The sequence below is a fragment of the Cyprinodon tularosa genome, unplaced genomic scaffold (genome assembly GCF_016077235.1).
Source record: "Cyprinodon tularosa strain WSP-4 unplaced genomic scaffold, ASM1607723v1 ctg77, whole genome shotgun sequence".
Lineage (NCBI taxonomy): Eukaryota > Metazoa > Chordata > Actinopteri > Cyprinodontiformes > Cyprinodontidae > Cyprinodon > Cyprinodon tularosa.
Window position 1 is genome coordinate 949,109 of NW_024039529.1, and position 19,716 is coordinate 968,824.

Below are 19,716 nucleotides of genomic sequence, written 5' to 3' on the forward strand. Positions count from 1 at the left end.
GGAGTGATCTTATATAGCATATGGTTTGTTACTTTGGAGTGCTTTTTTTACCCATCATTTCGTGACCAAGAGCCCTCCTCCCCTCAGGTAAATTATCACCTTCTAATCTCCTGTAAACACTTCCTGACTGTGAGGCCTTCTTGGCACTGCCACTGTCTGGATGTGCCAGCTTCTCATATTTATTACCAGTGTTAAACCTGAGCTCCTCTTCCCCCAAACTTCGCTCCTTGCAGCAAAGCTGAGTTTATGTGATTATTACCTCTCTTTCCTGGTGCATGTCAATAATCCTCTGGCAACAAATCTTAAAAACAGAAAATCAATCTATCCTTTTTTCAAGACTGTCTTCGTTTGCCTGTTATTTGCAGCCACAATATTATTCATCAGAAAATTTGCTTTATTTACTCCAAAGAAATTCAAATCTGTACTTCTTTCTGCTTGATTATGACTTTGTTGTTTTTTATTATAAATTCCTTTTTTCCGATGCGTGGACTTCTGGCATATGATTGTAAGGATTTGCATATCTATATGCATTATAAAAGCACATACACACCTTTGTGAGGAATGTGAACTGGTAGGCAATGGATTTTGTTCGATAGATCCCCTGATCTTTCCTACACCAGCTGGAATCTAAATAAAAAACCCAAAGCAGACCTTCAGTTGGAAAAGTAACGAGAACAAAGATCTCCTTTGCAATCAGAGAAAATTTTTCTTCTGCTCTTTTCAGCTTCCAGTGCTCTGTGTCTCTGTGTCTCCCAGTCCTCTCATTTTCCCAGTGCACTGCAGCTCCTCCCTCCACCTCTCATCAGCTGCCCTCCCTCTTCCTCTCTTTTCTCTGCTAGGTGCAGCATGTATGTGAGCGTGTGTGAGCAAGCAGAGCCGCCTGTGTGTTTACATGTCAGCCTATCAGTACTGCCGGATTTAGCGCATCTGGAGAGGACGAAGGCATTTCTCAAATGCCCCTTAGACGATTCTCATCTCTGCGTATACTCCTCTTACCCATCTTAGTCTAGCCTGAATCCTTGCATCCCAGACTCCATGCATTTGGAGGCATTTTGAATTTCCTTGGCAACATGGAGCTGCCTGAATTAGAATTCTCTGCATGACAGTCCTGGTAAGTACTCTGTCTCTATGGTGGGCTTTGAGCACTGAGTCACTGGATCAGATTTATTATGGTGCAGTGGTGGGGCCAAGGGATCGGCAAGAAGCAAATTATTGCGAGGAATAAAACTGTGTACCCTAGGCAAATGGAGGGGATGTAAAGAAGAATACTTATCCTCAGATGAGAGCTCCGGGTCTTATTTGTGCTTTGTCATTCAGAGAGGCTTCATCTTACTCCTCTGCCCTGAAATTCTGAAAAGGATGGGTGCACATGATTAAAATGTGCTGTGCATATATATTACCTACTTTTTAATGTTTATGAAAGTACATGTGCTCTGTAGTTATATAGTACATTTGTGTGGATCTGTATAAAATATTCCTACTGGTGCAAATAAGAGAGCAAAAGTGTCGCTTGTATGCCCCCCATCCCTAGTGTTTTTGCCAGTGTGGTTTGCTGTTCCTTCCTGATCTGCTAATTAACATTCATGTTTTTTTTTTCTCTCTTTCTAAATTGTAATAAACTCATCAGTACTGACACACATTCTCATAAAACACTCACTGCTGGCCATTTCCTGTGGCAAGCGGGAATGCTGTTGCAGGTGTTTGATTTGCCACAGGTTAGACAGATGGATGGCAGTAGTGTTGATGGCGAGGGTGGGCATGGGGGATGGGTTTTGGTGGTGGGATGACTTTGATTATTTATGGAGGCCAAATGAACAATATCTCATAGCTCTTTTTTTATTGCTTCTCTATGATAATGGTTGATACACTTCAGCAAGCGAACAGCAATGAAGGAACTGTTCCCCTCTCTCTTTAAGCAGTGCAGCAACATCCACTGCAAGTAAAAGACCCCCAACAGTCTCTGAGGAAAGGGACTGTTGTATAAATCAAGAATTTATGAACTATGCAGAAGCATTTAATTAGGATCCACTTGTCAGTTTATGACGGCTGACTGGATTCTCTTTCCTGAGTTATTATTCATGCATGTCATTGTGTCTGAGCATCCACAGCTTCAAATTAATCAAACGAAGTTCTGTGACCTGAAATTGGAAATCTATGTTTATGACGTTGAATTTCCAAATACAGCTGAAGAATAACTGAGTAACTGAAACTGTCACTGTTGCTGGGTAAATAGATTTTGAGAACTCTTAAATCCTTCTTTGTGAGATTATAAACAGCAAAGAATCAGTCTGAGTATCTTTGCATGGTCTCAGGCTCTTAATATGCTAGTCTCGATCTCAAATTGTAACTCTTTTTTTGTTGCCTTTCAGCTTTAACAAAACTCTTTATCCAACCCTGTACATAAATTTAAGGTTACATCATTAAAAATGTTAACACTTTACTCAAATTTTGTTGTACATTTTTAAAATAAATTTGAAAAAAATAGTATTTTACTTAGTCTTATATGCAAACCTCCAAAGACTGTCAAGAAAAAAAACAAAAAAACACAATATAGCTTAATGCAACTAGTCAGATAAAGATCAGGCAAAAATTTCGTGTTTCCTTTACTCCTGACATTGTCTTCTTTTCCGTAGCATAGAAATTTCAATTAACTATCGTATATCCTAGCTGGTGGAAGCCTGAGAAGTTATCAGATTAATTTGGGATGTTTAATTTCGTCCTGCTTAACATACCAGATGCAAATTCTGGAGAAAAATATTTAAGGGGGTATCTTTTTTTTTTTTTTTTTAAGCAGCAGAGCAAAGAGAAGTAAATAGAAGAATCTGTGGGGTCCTGGTAAAATCAGTTGTTAATTTGGAGCCACCTTTGCTTGTTAGCTTTGCTAGTCAGATACATTTGATCGATAGCAGAAGGGACAAACAACAACAAGGTAAACCCGCAGAAATCCAGTTTAAAAGCTAAATCAAAATGTTTTCCACTATAGGCTATAATGTGTTAAGTTTTGGGAAGTTTTATTAATTAGTTGATATCTTAAATATTTGCTGAGAAGCAAAAAGAAAACAATTGAAGTAGCTTTTTTGTAGCTCCCTTATATCTAAAATATGACAAGATAGCTAAAAAAGGGAAAGAATGGCAATTTTTTCATGTAAAAAGAAAAGCAAGCATCTTTACTGCCAGCAGCAGATTCCACTGCCATGTTACCTGTATTTTAACTAAAGCATGAAGTAATATAAGGAAAATTAATTTTTGATGACGTGTGATCATTGTATAAAGAAAAAAAAGACATTTCTTCATTGAACATGACAATAAAAGTTTCTTTTCTTTGGATTAATCAGCCACATTTGCCTATTAAACCCATTGAATATTGGGAACCATATGAAAATGATCAGTCTCCCCTGCTTTGACATATTGGAGATAAACAAAATAACTACTAATAATCTGCTTTCATAAAGTTTAAGTAACAAGGTTGATGAAAGATTGGTTTGAACTGATTACAGCTAGCCTTCTTTAAGCCAATCCATTAATCTACAAATACCTTTAAGTGTTCTTTAGCACTATGTAGTAATGTTCAATTACCATTTTTACTATATGCAACAATACAAATGTACCTAAAATAACTAATCTGAGACGTTTAAATAAAAATGACACGTTAAGCTTTATTTGCAATAAAACACTCTTGAATTACTATAAAAGTTTTCTCACACACACTTTGATTTCCCCTTGTTATCTCTTGTGGGTTTTCACCTATTAGTGCTGCTATAACTGATTCTGGCAATATTTACCTTGAAAAGCTCAATCAGCTTTCCATAGATTTGAAGTAGTTTACACTCAGTCAGCCCTCTATAGATGTAAAGTACTTTACACTCAATCAGCCCTCTATATATGTGAAGTACTTTGCTGATGTCATGATTATGCATCATAACAGATATGAGAAGATCAATAAAAGAACTAGCACAAATCGTCCCAGCAGCATGTAAAGCAGTAGAGACACAATATTAGACAAAAAAAGAATAGAGGAAATTCATAAGGCGTTCACAAATGTAGGGCCATCAAATCAATATGAATCCAATGGGACGTTATCACTCTGAAGCTTACCTCTACTTAAATCTTTACTTCGAAAGAGCTGTACAGAATTGAAATAATTGAAAATGATTTCAACGAAATGAGGGACAGCTTTGATGCTCTTAACCTTCTAATAATTCCTTTTCAAGTATATTGGTCAGAGACCCCATTTGCAGTAACTGCCACTCAATAAACAGAAAACAACTGCACTGAATAATATGAAAATCTGATTTAGACCATAAAATCTGAATTAAATTGTTCTGTATGTAATTGGACCTGATTATGGCTCTGAGTGTATTACAATAACCTAACTGCACTAGAAATACATTTGTGCTTGTAAGTTTACTTACTGTAAATTTCCTCCCATTAAAGAAGTGGATAAATTCACAGTAGTAATTCAATTGGGGGAGTGGCCTAGTGGTTAGGGCATTGTGCTTTGAATCCAGAGGTTCTGAGTTCAAGCCTCACACCCAGAGACTCCCTCTCTGGCTCCCTGAGCAAAAGACCCTCAACCCCACTCTGCTCCCCGGGCGCTGCACAGTGGCACCCCACTGCTCCCCAAGGGGATAGGTTAAATGCAGAGAGTTCATTTTATTGCTCTGTACTTGTGACAGTGTAATGACAATAAATGCTGAAAAAAAATTAACTGCGCAAAACTGAAAAAAGCACAACATTATAATTAGATTAAAAATTATTATATATATAAAAAGAAAAACTGTCCTAGGCTCTACTGTATATATGGTGTTGTGAGGTGCATTGAATGTAGCATACTTCAGAAAAACTTACATTAATCCTTATTCAACCCCTCTCATCTTCTACTCTGGGAGCTTTCATTGATCAAAATCTTGTTGCATACACATTTGATAGGTAAAAAAACAGTGGCTGTGTTCTTAAATCTAAATCAAGTGAGATTGTTTTTTTAATACATTTTTAAATAGAATATCATATAACGTAGTGTTCAGATCAAAGCAATCTTTCATTAATTATGTATGCATTGACAGTCTTGTCCACTTGGAAAGAAACTATACAATTATTTAATATAAAGCATTTATTAGGTGTCATTATCTTGGCATTTAAAAACAAAAAAAAAAAAACAAAAAAAACAGAAATTTATAATAGATATGTATTAAGAGATATATCAAAACACATGGTACACCTTAGGTAAATCACAAATCTTTCATAGGACAAAATAGAAATACATAGTAAAAACAAACATGCACACATTCCTGTCTAAGGGGACTATAGAAAGAGACTTTGCGACCTAACAGCTTGGGCTGTGGGAGGAGCATCTGGAGGTATCTAGAAAGTCAGGTTGGGTTTAGCAATGTATTAATGGGATCCTGTGGGTTGGATGTGTGGTGGATCTATGTGTATCAGACTTGCTACCAATAGATGCAATCAGTTCCAATCCTACTGGTATCAAGAGGGTATGAAGGCATAGTGAAGAGATTAGACCCTATGTTGTGTTCTTCATGGCAATTTTAAGCCTTTGTGTGCAGCCCAATGCCATGTGAGAAAAGGAAGGACTGATGAGATGTGATTTTTTTATGTGTGTGTTTGTATGGGGGGGGCAAGATTGATCTGAAAAAGCAGAATATACTATTGTAGGAGGAGCAGTGTTAGTCAATTTACCAGCCAGTGTCCATGATGGTATGGCTGCTCTAAATATCTATTCAATTTCATTTAATTTGTTAATATTGAATGCAATGGCAATAAGGTTATCATTTTGAACATACTATAGCAGAGATATATCAAATAGTTACACATAGGCAAAGCATTGCAGCAATTTGTTTCCCTAAGTTAAATAGTTTTCATGCTAGTAAGTTACTGACACAGTATCAAAAATAAATATTAGTCCTCACTTGTAAATATATCTTTAAGAACTACATGTAATAGTAGAAGAGAGGATAGGCCTACATCATGTATAATTGTAGCTTATAGGCTTTCACTTTTCAGAAAATGTATGTATAAAATAAAAGGTAGAAAAATATCACTTTTTTTCTTTACTTCTGTTTCATCCTTTCTTGTTTTGCTTTTCATTTTTATATTAAGTTCTAATTATAGGCCATCTTATTTACAGCTATAACCAGGCCACTTCTGCACATAACAGTTCATTTGTGATGGCCCAGAAATAACAAATGGGTGAACCAGCCGGAAAACATCTGGGATGTTGCTATTAAAATATTTTCCCTAACAAGATCTATCTTGGATGCAGCAAGGAAATTCTGGAGCATGATTGCAGTAAAGTCTTCCAGACTATAAATGTTTATGCACCATTTGCTGGATGGAGAGGTGACAGTCAGGGACAAACCTGTCACAGGATACTGAAGTTTACGTTCTACAAATATTTTCAGAAGCTCATAATGGTGCTGATGCTCTGCAGCAACCATCTTCATTTAAATTGGATAGGAACAGTTTTATGCAAAACATGAGACAGTCAGAGGCGACAGTAGTAGAATTGAGAACTCAGGGTGCTCATCTTTTTGCACTGAGGTGGCTTTGAACCCTCCACAACAGAGCATATAATTATCGAAACTGGTATTGAGCAAAGTTACATTTTTGTAGAGTCTGTTCTTGTTTGTAATCTTTTATCTTAACCTTCTGCAGTGACTTAATTTGCTTACTCCACCAAGGTGCTAATGTTCTCAGTAGCATGGGTTTGGTGGTTAGCAAGATTTCAGAGGCAGTACTGTACACAGTGCTATGAGAAATTTTACCACAGGTGTGTCTTAAAGTGCTTTCACACTGCTTAAGAATGTGGCGAACGGAGCAATTGATATCTTGATAAAAAGACTCTTAAAGGAACAAATTAGTGGTCAAGGATGTCAAGGACGCATTTTGAGCAATGCGTATGGAAAAAATTGGGCATTTTGTGAACAGCGACTGGCATAATTGGGTAACAGGGTTCACAGGAGAGGAGGATTTTTTTCTGTTTAAAACTCACTAGAGGTTGGTGTACAACTCCTAAAACTGGGTTCTGGACAGATGTAAGTAGCGCTTAAAGCAAATATTCAGAGGCAGCTCCTGAAGCAGATGGTGGTACTAGCAGAAATAGTAGTAAACTTAGTAGACCCAGGGATGCCAGTGCAGTTGTTCAGCTTTCTACATTACATAGAACACTCAATTGGTAAAATCAAAGTCTGCCATGCTGAGTTGAACAGTCAAGAAGCAGCAAGTTGAGGAACACTTGTCCGACACTTTATAGCATTGTTTGTATAAATGTTTGCAAGAGAGAGGTGAAATGTGAAGCTGCATTCACCTGGAGAACAACAAGGAAAATTTGTTGTGTCAAGATTTAGTGTGAATCTTCCACCAAGCCTAGAAACATATATAATTTTGGTGATGATCCGGACCACAGTCTGGATTTACACATTTTTAAGGGATTCCTTAACATTATGTGGATTTTTTTAAAGCGCAAACTCCACCAATGCATCCCCAGGGGCTTCCAGAGCAGTAGAACAAAGCAATTCGGATATTCATCCAACTTAGTGTTAGTCATCCATAAAATGTATTTTTTAACATTTAAACCATATAAACTGGAAATATGGGTTGCTCTTTATAATTGAGTTTTGACATCTTCATATGAGATTTATTTTGTCTTGCTATAGTGCTACAGTGCTATCACAGTGGCTATTGCAACTACATAAATACTACATAAATAGGATTATAATCTTAACACCAAAGTAGTGGATGCTTTGTAAATGGAATTATGAAGATTTGATGGATCCGAGGTGCACTGATATAAAGTGAGTTTGACTCAACTGTTTTTGAATAGTCGTTTGGCAACAGCAATGGATGCCTTTTGTTTGTTTTGTTCTTTTCCCCTCACATGACATTAACACCCTGGTATCAGCCAGAATACTTTCCAAAGCTGATTTACATAATTCAAAGATTTAGATAATACAAAGCCCCAATCCTAGAATTTGATGGTTAAACTTCTGAAGTAATCTTAATGTCCCATATTTTGCATGGGTTGAGAATGTAAATATGTCATGAGCAGATACCATGTTATATTTTGAAAAGGATCTTAGGCTTTTGTTTAGTTTTGCTTCAGCTTACAGTTTTTATTTTATCTTTAACAAAAATTATAAAACTTACAGTTGTCAGAATGGAAAGCTTTAAAGTACTCTTTCACAAATATCACCTTCCAATCTTCCTCCACCTTCAAACCATTTCAATAGAAATCATAATTGAAAATATAGAATCATCCAACTTGTCTCAATACAACAATCTTAATACAAATGAAAAGATAGACAGACAGACAGACAGACAGACAGACAGACAGACAGACAGACAGACAGACAGACAGGTAGATAGATAGATAGATAGATAGATAGATAGATAGATAGATAGATAGATAGATAGATAGATAGATAGATAGATAGATAGATAGATAGATAGATAGATAGATAGAATAGGAATCACTACAATATTAGTTGCTCTGAGTGGTTTTTAATTGGCATTAATTGGCTTTCGGTCATGACAAGCTGATGGCATTCCAGGACATAATGTCGCCATGTGCCTTTCGGAGAGTACTCTGGGGTACTACCAGCAGGTGGTAGATATGTTGATTATATCTGCTCATTGCGCTCTGTGCTGGAATTCTGTTTAGGCTGAAAAAGCTCTGTCAAGGCACTTTAAGAGGGGGCTGCATGGTGACACAGTGGGTAGCACTGTTGCCTAGTAGCAATAAGGTTCTGGGTTCGATTCCTGGCCTGGTGACCTGTCCAGGGGATTCCCCACCTCTGGTCCATAGACTGCAGGAGATAGGAACCGGCCGCACCGATTACCTGAAAAGGACTAAGCGGGAGAAAATGGATGGATGGAAGACACTTTAAGGATGGTTGCTTGTTGTAAATAGCCTTAATTTATCATGGTAAAATAGTTTTGGGTTTTTTTTGCATAGGAATATAACGTGACTATATCCCTTGCAAAAAAAAGTTGAAAAAAGTTGTCAATTTACTAAGCTGTCACTAGAAATGAGAGTGCTAAGCTATAGACCATATTGGATAATTGACATTCAAGGTAAATAACATCTTGTTAAAGTTCTAGGTCCAACTGAGAAGATCGAAAAGGATTTGTTGGGTGTCACTAGCCATATGCTGTAAAGTGGATACTCTGATACTCAATATGATGCATAATATTTACAATCAGGATCATCCTTAATGGTCAAATGTTTTTGCACAAACAAAGAATTTGTCTCTGCAAAACGCGACAACTATTCAAAAGAACGCTTAGCAAGATCAATTGGACAAGATAAACAGCAATAAGTTAGATCAAGCATTGTGTAGTTTAATCCATTAGAAGATATCCAGCTAAACAGCACAGAAGGTGATAAGAAGTGGCTTTTACAAGCATTTAGATTTTGCTTTCAAGAACCAAACCTTTACTAGAATCCTATATTAAACACTTGTCTTTAGTTCCTCTGTTCACTGATGCAACCTGGCAGAAATGCTGCAGTGGTAAACAAAAAAATTAAATGTTACTCCTGGTTTTTCATTTATGTTTAAATCTTAAATCTGTCCTTGTCAACTGTAAACCATTTTATTATGTTATGATAATCCTAGCTTGCAAGGAGTAAAGCAACAGTTTGTGACTTTTTTTTTTTATATAAAAAATTAGGTATTGAATGAGTATAACAATACTCTTGCCAAGTAAAGCTGAGCCACTCAGCTTTTGTTGTGTTACATACAAATTCTAGTAGATACTAAAGCATTAGTATTCACACTGAGCTGTGGGTTTTCAGGTGACCATAAAGATAAATGACCTTAAAAATGACATGAGGAATAACTGTTCTTCTGGACCTAAACTTCGCAAGCCTCCATGAAAAGTATTAGAGAAAAAAAATGTTTACTTTTAGAAAGTGGCTCAAACTATAGTGACTTGATATACTCTGCTCAAAACAACAAAGGTGAAACTTAAATAACATCCAAGAGATTAATGAATGAAATATTCTTAATGAATACTTTGTTCTATACAAAGCTGAATGTGCTGACAACAAAATCAGACAAAAATCCTGAACAGAAGAATCCAAATCACATTTATTCACTAATTAACTTGATTAAAAATAACTAACACCCAAATACTCATCAATTAAAAGTAGAAAATGTAGTTGTTTGATTGGCAATGACAGTCTCACAGGAGAAACAGACTGAAGACTAAATGCTGCTGGAAAAATGAACTTCTGTGAACAGCTAAATATTAAGGATCTCAAGGAGTCAAGACAATTTAGAATAAAAGTTTTTCCAGGAAATAAGTTATGAATAGACAGTATGCAGCCCATTTTCTTTGCACCAATCAATCCATGAAATCAACTAAAATAATTTCAATAGAAAGTCAACATCTTTGAAGGATTATTCTTTATATAAATAATGTTATTAACTTAAAAATAATGACATGTGTATAACAAAAAACTTTACTTTGACAATATTGCACTCATTGCTGTTTTCTGATTTTTGAAATATGAGGGTTGTCATAGTGTCTGTGCTGCTTAATAGTGAGCAATGAATGAAGCATCAAGTAATGAACCTTTAGGCAAAGCATTGGGTAGGAAGGCTTCATTGCTTTTTGAGGCTTCATTTATCCATTACTACCACCAACATTTAAAAGTGACCAAAACATCAGCTAGAAAGCATAAGTAATCAGAAGTGATCTGTGGTCCACACCTACAAAACCACCCCTTTATTAAGTGTGACTTGCTAATTGCCAACAATTTCAACATTTTCTTTTCCATTTGCACATCAGCATGTGAAACTTATTGTCAATCAATGTTGCTTCATAAGAGAAGTTTTATTTCACAGCATGTTTATTTGACTGATGTTATATTGCGCTATTTACATGTTCCCTTTATTTTTTTTAGCACTGTATTTGTACTGAAGTAGATAAATAGTTGTCAGCCAAGAAATAACTCAAGATGAAAAAAATCAAGGGTAAAGAGGCTACTCATTTACTGAGAACCTAAGTAGTATTGTTGGATTTAATTCATTTGTCCGGACAAAAAAAAAAGTGCCAGTTCTAAAACATCGAATAATAGAATTAAAATGTGTAAAGAGCAAATGTATCATTATGAAGTAATGGATTTAGGCATTGCCCTGTGATGGAAAGATGACCTGTCCAGAGAGTACCCTGCCCGTAGACAGCTGGAGATAGGCACCAGCCCCCTTGTGACCCCGCTTGGGATAAGCGTGACAGAAAATGGATGATTTTGGCAGAAGAAATATATGTCCAAATTACAGTTTCAAATCTTTTGAAATTCGTATTAATGTGAGGTAATGTACTTATATTAGTGAAGTGCAAAGTAGGGCTGGCTAATTAATTGCATTCGTAACACTAGAAAAGAACTCGGCAAGTGCAGACCTCCACCAAGTAGCATATTTTGCCCCCAATTGTGACACTAAAGCTAAAACTCGCATATGAACTGGATCATTACCACATTTAAATGAAATGTTCGTGGGCATCAGGTGCACCTCTGCTAATTTTCATAAAATCCATTCAGAAGCTTTCAATTGATTTTTTGTCTTTAGTAAAATAACTTTTTGAGTCCAATGCTGAGGCTGTAAAAAGTCACTGCTGCAACCTTCTGGTTTAGTGGGGAATTAATTGCTCCACCAAATGTCTGTATATCACAATTTAAGAGGATCTTTTAAAAAATTCCTGTGTCCAGATTATGATTTGGATCATCACCAAGCTCTTATGGATTGTTCCTTGGCATAAGGGATACACATGATCAAAATTTCCTTAAAACCCATCCATAAGATTTCTGTATACAAACAGACACACACACACCATCCTCTAGAGCTGATGTGTATGGTTAAAAGACTTTAAGCCCTTTCCTGAATCTTATAGCTTAGGTATTAGTAGTTGTTAAAAAGTAACTCATAGGTTGCATGGTATTGATAATCAAGTCACAATTGCTTAAAGTTTGGATCTGAAGCACTTTTAAGTGTGGAAGGACTATTGACCTGGGAGGGTGGAAAAAACATTTAGAAACACCTTTAGATTTTTCATATTAAATACGTTTGAATGTATTTTTCTACTTTCTTCTGTTCCTTCTTTTTTGCAATGATATAAAATACCATTAAAACCTCTGATGTTTGTGGTTCTAACTGAGTGATGTGTAAAAGAGGTTTAAGGTTATTGATTGATTTTTTTAAGTGTACAGTACATGGATTGACCAGCCTGTATTGTATTTCAACAAAAACAAAAAACAAAAAACAAAACAAGCTTTTGATTGTTTTCATATTGGCAAATGTATCTATTTTGTCTTGTCATTAAAGGTTCTTCTCTGCATTCTCTGCAATCCAGAGAAAACTAGAACAGTTTCCCACTAAAAACCAAACAACACTAATAACATAGTATGTTCAGTAAAACAAAAGGTAACGGTTGTTTATCTGACTCAGGGCACAGGCCTCTACAGGATAATTTATTCTAAAACTAAATGTTGAAGATGTGAAATTTTTTTCTCTGTTTTGGGATGATTAAAAAACTTTCAAATGGAAGTTGACCTCTTCTTTAATCTACTTATCTACTTTCTGTTTTTGTTTATACATGCCAGTGTTCTTTTTTTTTGCTCATATAATTTATCAAACTGTGATACTTTCACTAGTGTCACTACATATGTAAAGTTTCACTATATGGTAGGTCTTGGAAGAGAAATATATTTACTAGTATAAAAGACCAATAACCTACTGTATTTTAGTCAAACTTCAGGTTAGGGATTAAGTTTATGAAAAGAAGGATAATAAGCATTTTGTGTATAGTTTAATGTGGCCATCACAGGTTTGAGTCCCAGCCTGTTCACCTTTGTCACATATCTTCACCCGCTCTCTAATCCCATTTGCATTAGCAATCTGTTTTTTTCTTTATTCTTTTTAATTTTATTTTTTCAATTCCTTCCTCCAGCTTAAAAGCTCCAATGAACCTCATAGTTGCTCCAGTTTCTTCCCAATATAAATATGCTAATAGTTTTCAATATTATGCCACACAGCAAAGGTATTTAATAACTAAAAACAGCTGAAAGGGACATATGCACTGATGCATAAAGCTCATTTGTCTGTATAATGCTTCAGATATTTACTGATCCATGAAGTGCATATTTTGCTCTCTCTTTCACCTGCATGAAACCGTACTGCCTGTTGGGGCAGGAGACTGAAGTTTGGCAGAGACAGGAATTTTAAGAAAGGAATATGACACAGTGAAAAGTCCCCTGATAAATTGCAGTAAACCATGAAGGGGCAGTATAGAAGAGGCCTGTCCATTCCTATGTACGAATAAATAATGATTTTAAAACATCAATGAAGAGAGGCAGAGTCATGACAGAGTCATATAAACATTTTGTCTACTGAAGACTATTTCAAACCTCTAAACCTTTTAAAAGGAGAATAGTTAGCTTATTGTCATCAAATAAACTAACTTTTAGCAGCCATGTCATGCTGTTAGCAACAGCATGGCATGGCTGCTATCGTTTTTAGTCAGCTTTGCTATATCTGAATAGTCGGATATGATACTTGGATATGCTTTGTATTTACTTCTAATCTTAAGTGTACACAAATGTACAATAGATTAAACACTTCACTGATATTTAAAACAGGATGGGAAAATGGTAAATCTGTTTGTAAAAAAACAAACAAATGAAAAATGCTCACATATCTGTTTTTACAGGATTAAAAAAGGAGAGCAGCAGTTCAGTGTTGCTAAAGAAATATCATCTATTAAATTGGAAGTGCTTTTTTTCTTTTAAACTGGAAAACAGATAAGACTTTACATAATCACATCTAACAAATATTACTGTATATATAATGCACAAAAAGCAAAAACATATATACTGTAGGTAATTTTTAGACATTTAAATTTTTTTTTGTCATTTCTTAAAACTGAACTTGACACTTGGGTGTACATTCCAAATTAAAGGAAAATTACTTTACACTGAAAACACCACTGCACCACATCATACACCAAGAAAAGGTGTTGATGTGAAGTTGTGGAACTAAATATTTTTAAACTGGCAGATAATAACAGATTTTCTGTTTCATTACATTTGCTACCTAGAATTTGCATTCTTGTTTTGAGTACTTACATATTATATTTATATCTGTGTACATGTTAATGTTTCCAATATACACCAAATAATACAATTAATGATCATTAGATTTGCCTCCACCTTTTTATTTGATTCTCCTGTCCTCTTTGTTCTTCTTTTTCAAAAATTCATAAAACATTTTTGAACATTTTTTTATGTACATCATTAAAAATCCTTTGCAATTTTGCCATATGTAAGCTTCTCACCCAATTTCAGATTCTTAACAATTTTATAATTCTACTGCAAGCCACATTTGCCATATTAAATGTTAACATATCAGTCCCCTTAGAAAAATATCAAACATGTAGGTCTTAATTGGAATAGAAACAAGGGCAAATCTTTTCTCTCAATACAAAACAAGTTTGACCTACATTTGATGGACAGGTTGGATGAATGTGGGTGTTTGTAGAGCCATGTTTAGAGCAAACAAAACATATGGGAAATGTAAAACATCTTGATGTGAAGATTTGGGCTTGTTTTACAAGCACACAGCACTTAGTACCATGCCATCCTTGGATAGACCATAAACTAGTATTTATACTAGTGTAAGCCATCACCCAAAAAGCTCAATCTTGACTGAAAATGGTTCAAAAAGCACAACGATCTAAAACCCGGCACGAAGTTACAACAGGAAGACTAGAAAGGAAACTTAACAGATGCTTAAATAGAACAATGACACTCTGGTGCTTATAGGCTTAAATATTCTGTCTTTGACCTTAAGAAAGCTGGTACTTAACAAAACACTGCTTCAAATTATGTGGTTGCAAAGTTCGCTCTCCAAGGTGAAGAAATACTTTTTCCAATATTTGCTCCATCTTTCTTCAGTGAAATCAGGCATGAAAATGTCAAATTAGTGATATGTTTTGTAAACTTAAGTTTTAATTTTAATAAACTGAACCTGAGAAGGGACAAGGTTACCTGATACATAAACTAACAGAATAGTTTTTATTTTTTACCATCTAAAAGTACAGTATCTGTTTTGCATAAACTGCTACTTCTTAGGCGGGCATCTGTAAACTGTTCACCTTGACATTTTTGCAAATGATTTATGAAAAAAACAAGTAAAAAAATTGAAGAAATTGTTTAGTAGAAACTAGGTTTGCTCTCCTTGTTAGTCAGAAAAACCAAATTTACTGGATTCAGCAGATGAGTATATTGTGGACTAATCTAATCTACAAAAAATTCAATTTACAGGCATTACACCTTCAACAAAAGGAATTGTTTGCAATGATTGGTATTAATTGTGTTGGCTGTATGTAACCTTCTGATTTTATAAAATGATTCATTATTATATGAATAGAAATATCAAAGGGTTCAACCATTTTCAGATAAGAAACAACTGTGCATGGTCTAATATAAGTACATCACCAAGGAGTCTTTTGCACAAAGGAACATTTTTTAGGGTGTTTCTCCTAGATATAATGGATGTTTCATGTAGTTTGAAAAGCTCAAGTTTTAAAACCAATCAAACATTTATAGTTCAGACACGTGTTTTAAAACACTCATTTTTACATTCCTTTACAAAAACAGCAATACACATGCTTTAAAGCTTATGCAGTAATTCAGGGTAGTTGCAGTGTATAGCCAAGCCATACAGCTTTCACTGATTGTCTAATTCTATTACCAATGAGGAACCTCACCCTGACAAAATCAAATGCAGAAGGGAAAATCCAGTTAGCATGTTTAAAAGACATATATGTATATATATATATATACAAAAAAAGTTGTTCTTGTTTTCTTTTGAAAGATTTCAAACAAACGTGTTCTGCTTGTATATATTTATTGGCCATAATCCTTCCGTAACCTCTTCAATCATAAAGCTTACTTTTATTTGATGATGCCTTGGTTACTATAAAATATCAAAATAACTTTTGTCTATGTCTTCGCAGGTAAACAGTAGGATGGTGTCTGGAGAGGCAGGAGGGCACAGCTACTTGGTGGCATGCTGGCAGCCCATCCTGATCCTGATGCTGGGCACTGTCCTTTCAGGCTCCACCACTGGCTGCCCTTCAAAATGTGACTGCAATGGCCAAGAGCGTTCCGTTGTCTGTCATCGAAGAAGGCTGGCAGCTCTTCCAGAGGGAATTCCCACTGAAACAAAACTACTAGACCTCAGCAAAAATCGTCTGAAAACTCTGGGGCCTGAGGAATTCATTAATTATCCACAGTTGGAGGAGCTGCAGCTGAACGAAAACACCATTTCATCAATTGAGCCAGGGGCTTTTAGTAACCTAATGAATCTTCGAACTCTAGGCTTGCGCAGCAACGAGCTGAAGCTCATTCAGCTAGGAGTATTCACAGGCATGGTCAACCTCACACAGTTGGATATTAGCGAGAATAAAATTGTGATTTTGCTTGATTATATGTTCCAAGAGCTGTACAACCTGAGGGCTTTGGAAGTTGGGGACAATGACCTAGTCTTTATATCACCCCGATCATTTCATGGTCTTACCAATCTTGAAAGCCTCAACATTGAAGGGTATAAATTGGGCTCAGTTCCCACTGATGCCCTCAGCCATGTTCACAACCTGCTATCACTTCGATTACGCTATCTGAACATCACTGACATAAGGGACTTCTCCTTTAAAAGGTTGTATCGACTAAGAGTACTGGAGATTTCTCATATGCCTGCCTTGAATACTATGGCCTCACAAAGTTTGTATGGACTCAACCTTACATCGTTGTCCATCACGAACTGCAATCTGTCTGCCATCCCCTATGAAGCCATCAGTCATCTCAGATATCTTCGGTTTTTGAATCTATCCTTCAATCCTATTCATACTGTTGAAGGGAACCGACTCTTCAATCTACAAAAGCTCCAGGCCTTTCACTTGGCTGGTGGAAATTTGGTGGCTATTGAGCCCTACTCTTTTAGGGGTCTCAACCACCTCCGTATTCTTAATGTGTCAAGAAATCACTTGAGCACCCTTGAGGAGTCTGTTTTTCATTCAGTAGGAAATCTGGAGACCCTGGCTTTGTATGAAAACCCTTTGGCCTGTGACTGCCGCTTGCTATGGGTGTTCCGCCGGAGATGGAGGCTTAACTTTAACAAACAACAGCCCATTTGTGTTTCTCCCGAGATTGTGCAAGGTAAAGAGTTCAAAGATTTCCCAGATGTACTGCCTCCTGACTACTTCATCTGCCAAAAATCAAAAATTGTGGATTACAAGGTTCTGGAAAGCCATGTGGACGAAGGAACTACTGTTCACTTCTCTTGCGAGGCTGAAGGTGATCCAGCTCCACTTATAATGTGGCTATCCCCCAAGAAGGAGTACATTACTACAAAGACTATGGGATCAAGACTTTCTGTATCCAGTGAAGGTACACTGGAGGTCCGCTATGCCCAAATTCAGGACAATGGGACATACTTGTGCATTGCCAGTAATGCTGCTGGCAATGACACCAAAGCTGCTCACCTTTTTGTACACAGCTACTCCCCTAATTGGCCCCATCAGCCAAATAAGACATTTGCTTTTATCTCTAACCAGCCAAGCGATGAAGGTGCTAATGTGACCAGAGCAACAGTTCCATTTCCATTTGATGTAAAGACACTTATTGTGGCAACCACAATGGGATTCATCTCATTTCTTGGAGTGGTTCTCTTCTGTCTTGTAATTTTATTTCTGTGGAGTAGAGGAAAAGACAGCACTAAGTCAACTATTGAAGTTGAATATGTGCCACGCAAAGAGGAAACAGAGGAGGCCAGTCCGACAGAGGCACCTGTACAATTCAACATGAAAATCATGTGAACTCCCAAAGGAGGTCATGTAAACTTACAAACTGCAGTAAGGATGCATTCTGTTCTTATCTAAAATATGTAATCAGTTTGTGAGCTATAGCACAGCAGCAAATGCATCTAGACACTATAACTTTGACATTTTTTTACTTCAGGGACCGAATCTTTAAAAGAAAAAGTTCAACATTGTTCCAGATTTCTGTACATGTATGTACTGTACAGTATGTTAACATTCACTCAATTCCATGATTTCTATGTGGAACCAAATAAGGAAAGCATATAAATAAAGCACAGCTACAGTAAAAGACAAGCTGGTTTCTACAGATAAGAAGTGGAAAAGTATTTTAGCTCTTTTTGGTGTTTTTTTTTTTGACAAAGGAAAATTATTTTTTTTCCTGTTGGCTATCTTTCCCATTGATTGTTCTTAAAAGCACACACACCTGGTATATGAGCCCATACATTCTTGCCTGAAATGCTATTTCTTTGTTTCTTGTACCCGTTTTAACTTTGGGAAAATTGCATCATATTTACCCCCCTCTCATGTTGTCATATTGTTTCAACAATCATATCTGGACTTATTGAAAATAACCCAGCAATTACAAAGACCAAAAAATATATATTAAACAGATTGATAATAAATATAGTCATGGTTTTAAGTGATGTAACATCTATAATGAACAATTGCTTGACTTCTTTGTCGATTATTGACAGAACTGTCTGTCAGCAGTGGCCTTTCTGATATATATATATAAAAAAAAAAACTTTAAATCATTTGATGAAAATTTCTCCAGTCTCTATCAAAAGGTGGAATATTCAGCTAACTTAGTGATGCTAAATCTGAAAGTGTGCATGTTATCACACTGGAAAAGTAAAAAGCCAGTTTTTGCTTCTCTCTGCCAGCAATGGAAGATTGTCATTAAATGTATTTAAATGTTGTGATATACATATTTTTCTGTATTTTATTCCTCTGTGTAAATTACGCTATTGCATATAGTCATGCTTTTGATAGCTGTGGGTTTTTGAGCATACTGCAATCCAAAGAGCAGATTAACTATTCAGTAAACATGTTTTTGATGTACTTAACTGAAAGAAAGCACATAACTACACCCTTAAAATTGTTCTGAGTAAAATTCTTTAAAATACAACAATGTTGATTTGTTCACCTATTTTACTGTTTACTAAGTTTAATCGCTCTTACAGTATCCAGAAGGGACAATATAACCACATACTTAAAAAAGTAGTGATTTTTATTTTTTGCCATGATCATTTTTTAATCAATATTCATATTCCGTATTAATATTTAAGACTTGGAGTTCCAAGTCTCAAAAGGATTTTATGTTGTCCAATTTTTTTCAGAGTCAAGGTTTGATCTGAAGATGATGTGCTCATTAACTTCTAAGGGGATAGGCAAATGGATATTCTATTGAAATAAAGGACATTTTATACAACAGACTATTCATTTTATATTTAATGGTTTAGAATTAATGATATGGGGCTTCAGGTAATGCCATAACAGAAGGCTCACAGCAAAGCATGCTTTCCCAATACTTGTGAAGTAAATTTAATCAGTGTAATATCTATATTTAAATACATGCCAGATTTTGCTACATGCCAAACATGTGGATTTATATCATTTTGACATATATAACAATTTCCAGAAAAATCTTAATATATATATATATAATCAAGGAATTTCACTTTAAGTTTAGAACCCACTCTAATAGTGGTGTTAACATTTTTTTTGCTCTGAAATATTTTTTCCTAAGCATTCTGTTTGATTTATAATTCAGATTATCAAACAAATCTATATCTCATATATATATATATATATATATATATA

The 19,716-nt window shown here is 35.6% G+C and overlaps 1 protein-coding gene across 1 annotated transcript; it reads left to right on the top strand.

Moving 5' to 3' along the window:
- The first annotated feature begins 819 nt into the window (after positions 1-819).
- lingo1b (leucine rich repeat and Ig domain containing 1b) lies at positions 820-19,021 on the top strand. The gene is made up of 2 exons (XM_038270652.1): positions 820-1,111; positions 16,030-19,021. Exons 1-2 carry the CDS (start codon positions 1,100-1,102, stop codon positions 17,887-17,889), a joined length of 1,872 nt encoding a protein of 623 aa, XP_038126580.1. The 5' UTR covers positions 820-1,099; the 3' UTR covers positions 17,890-19,021.
- The last annotated feature ends 695 nt before the right edge of the window (positions 19,022-19,716 follow it).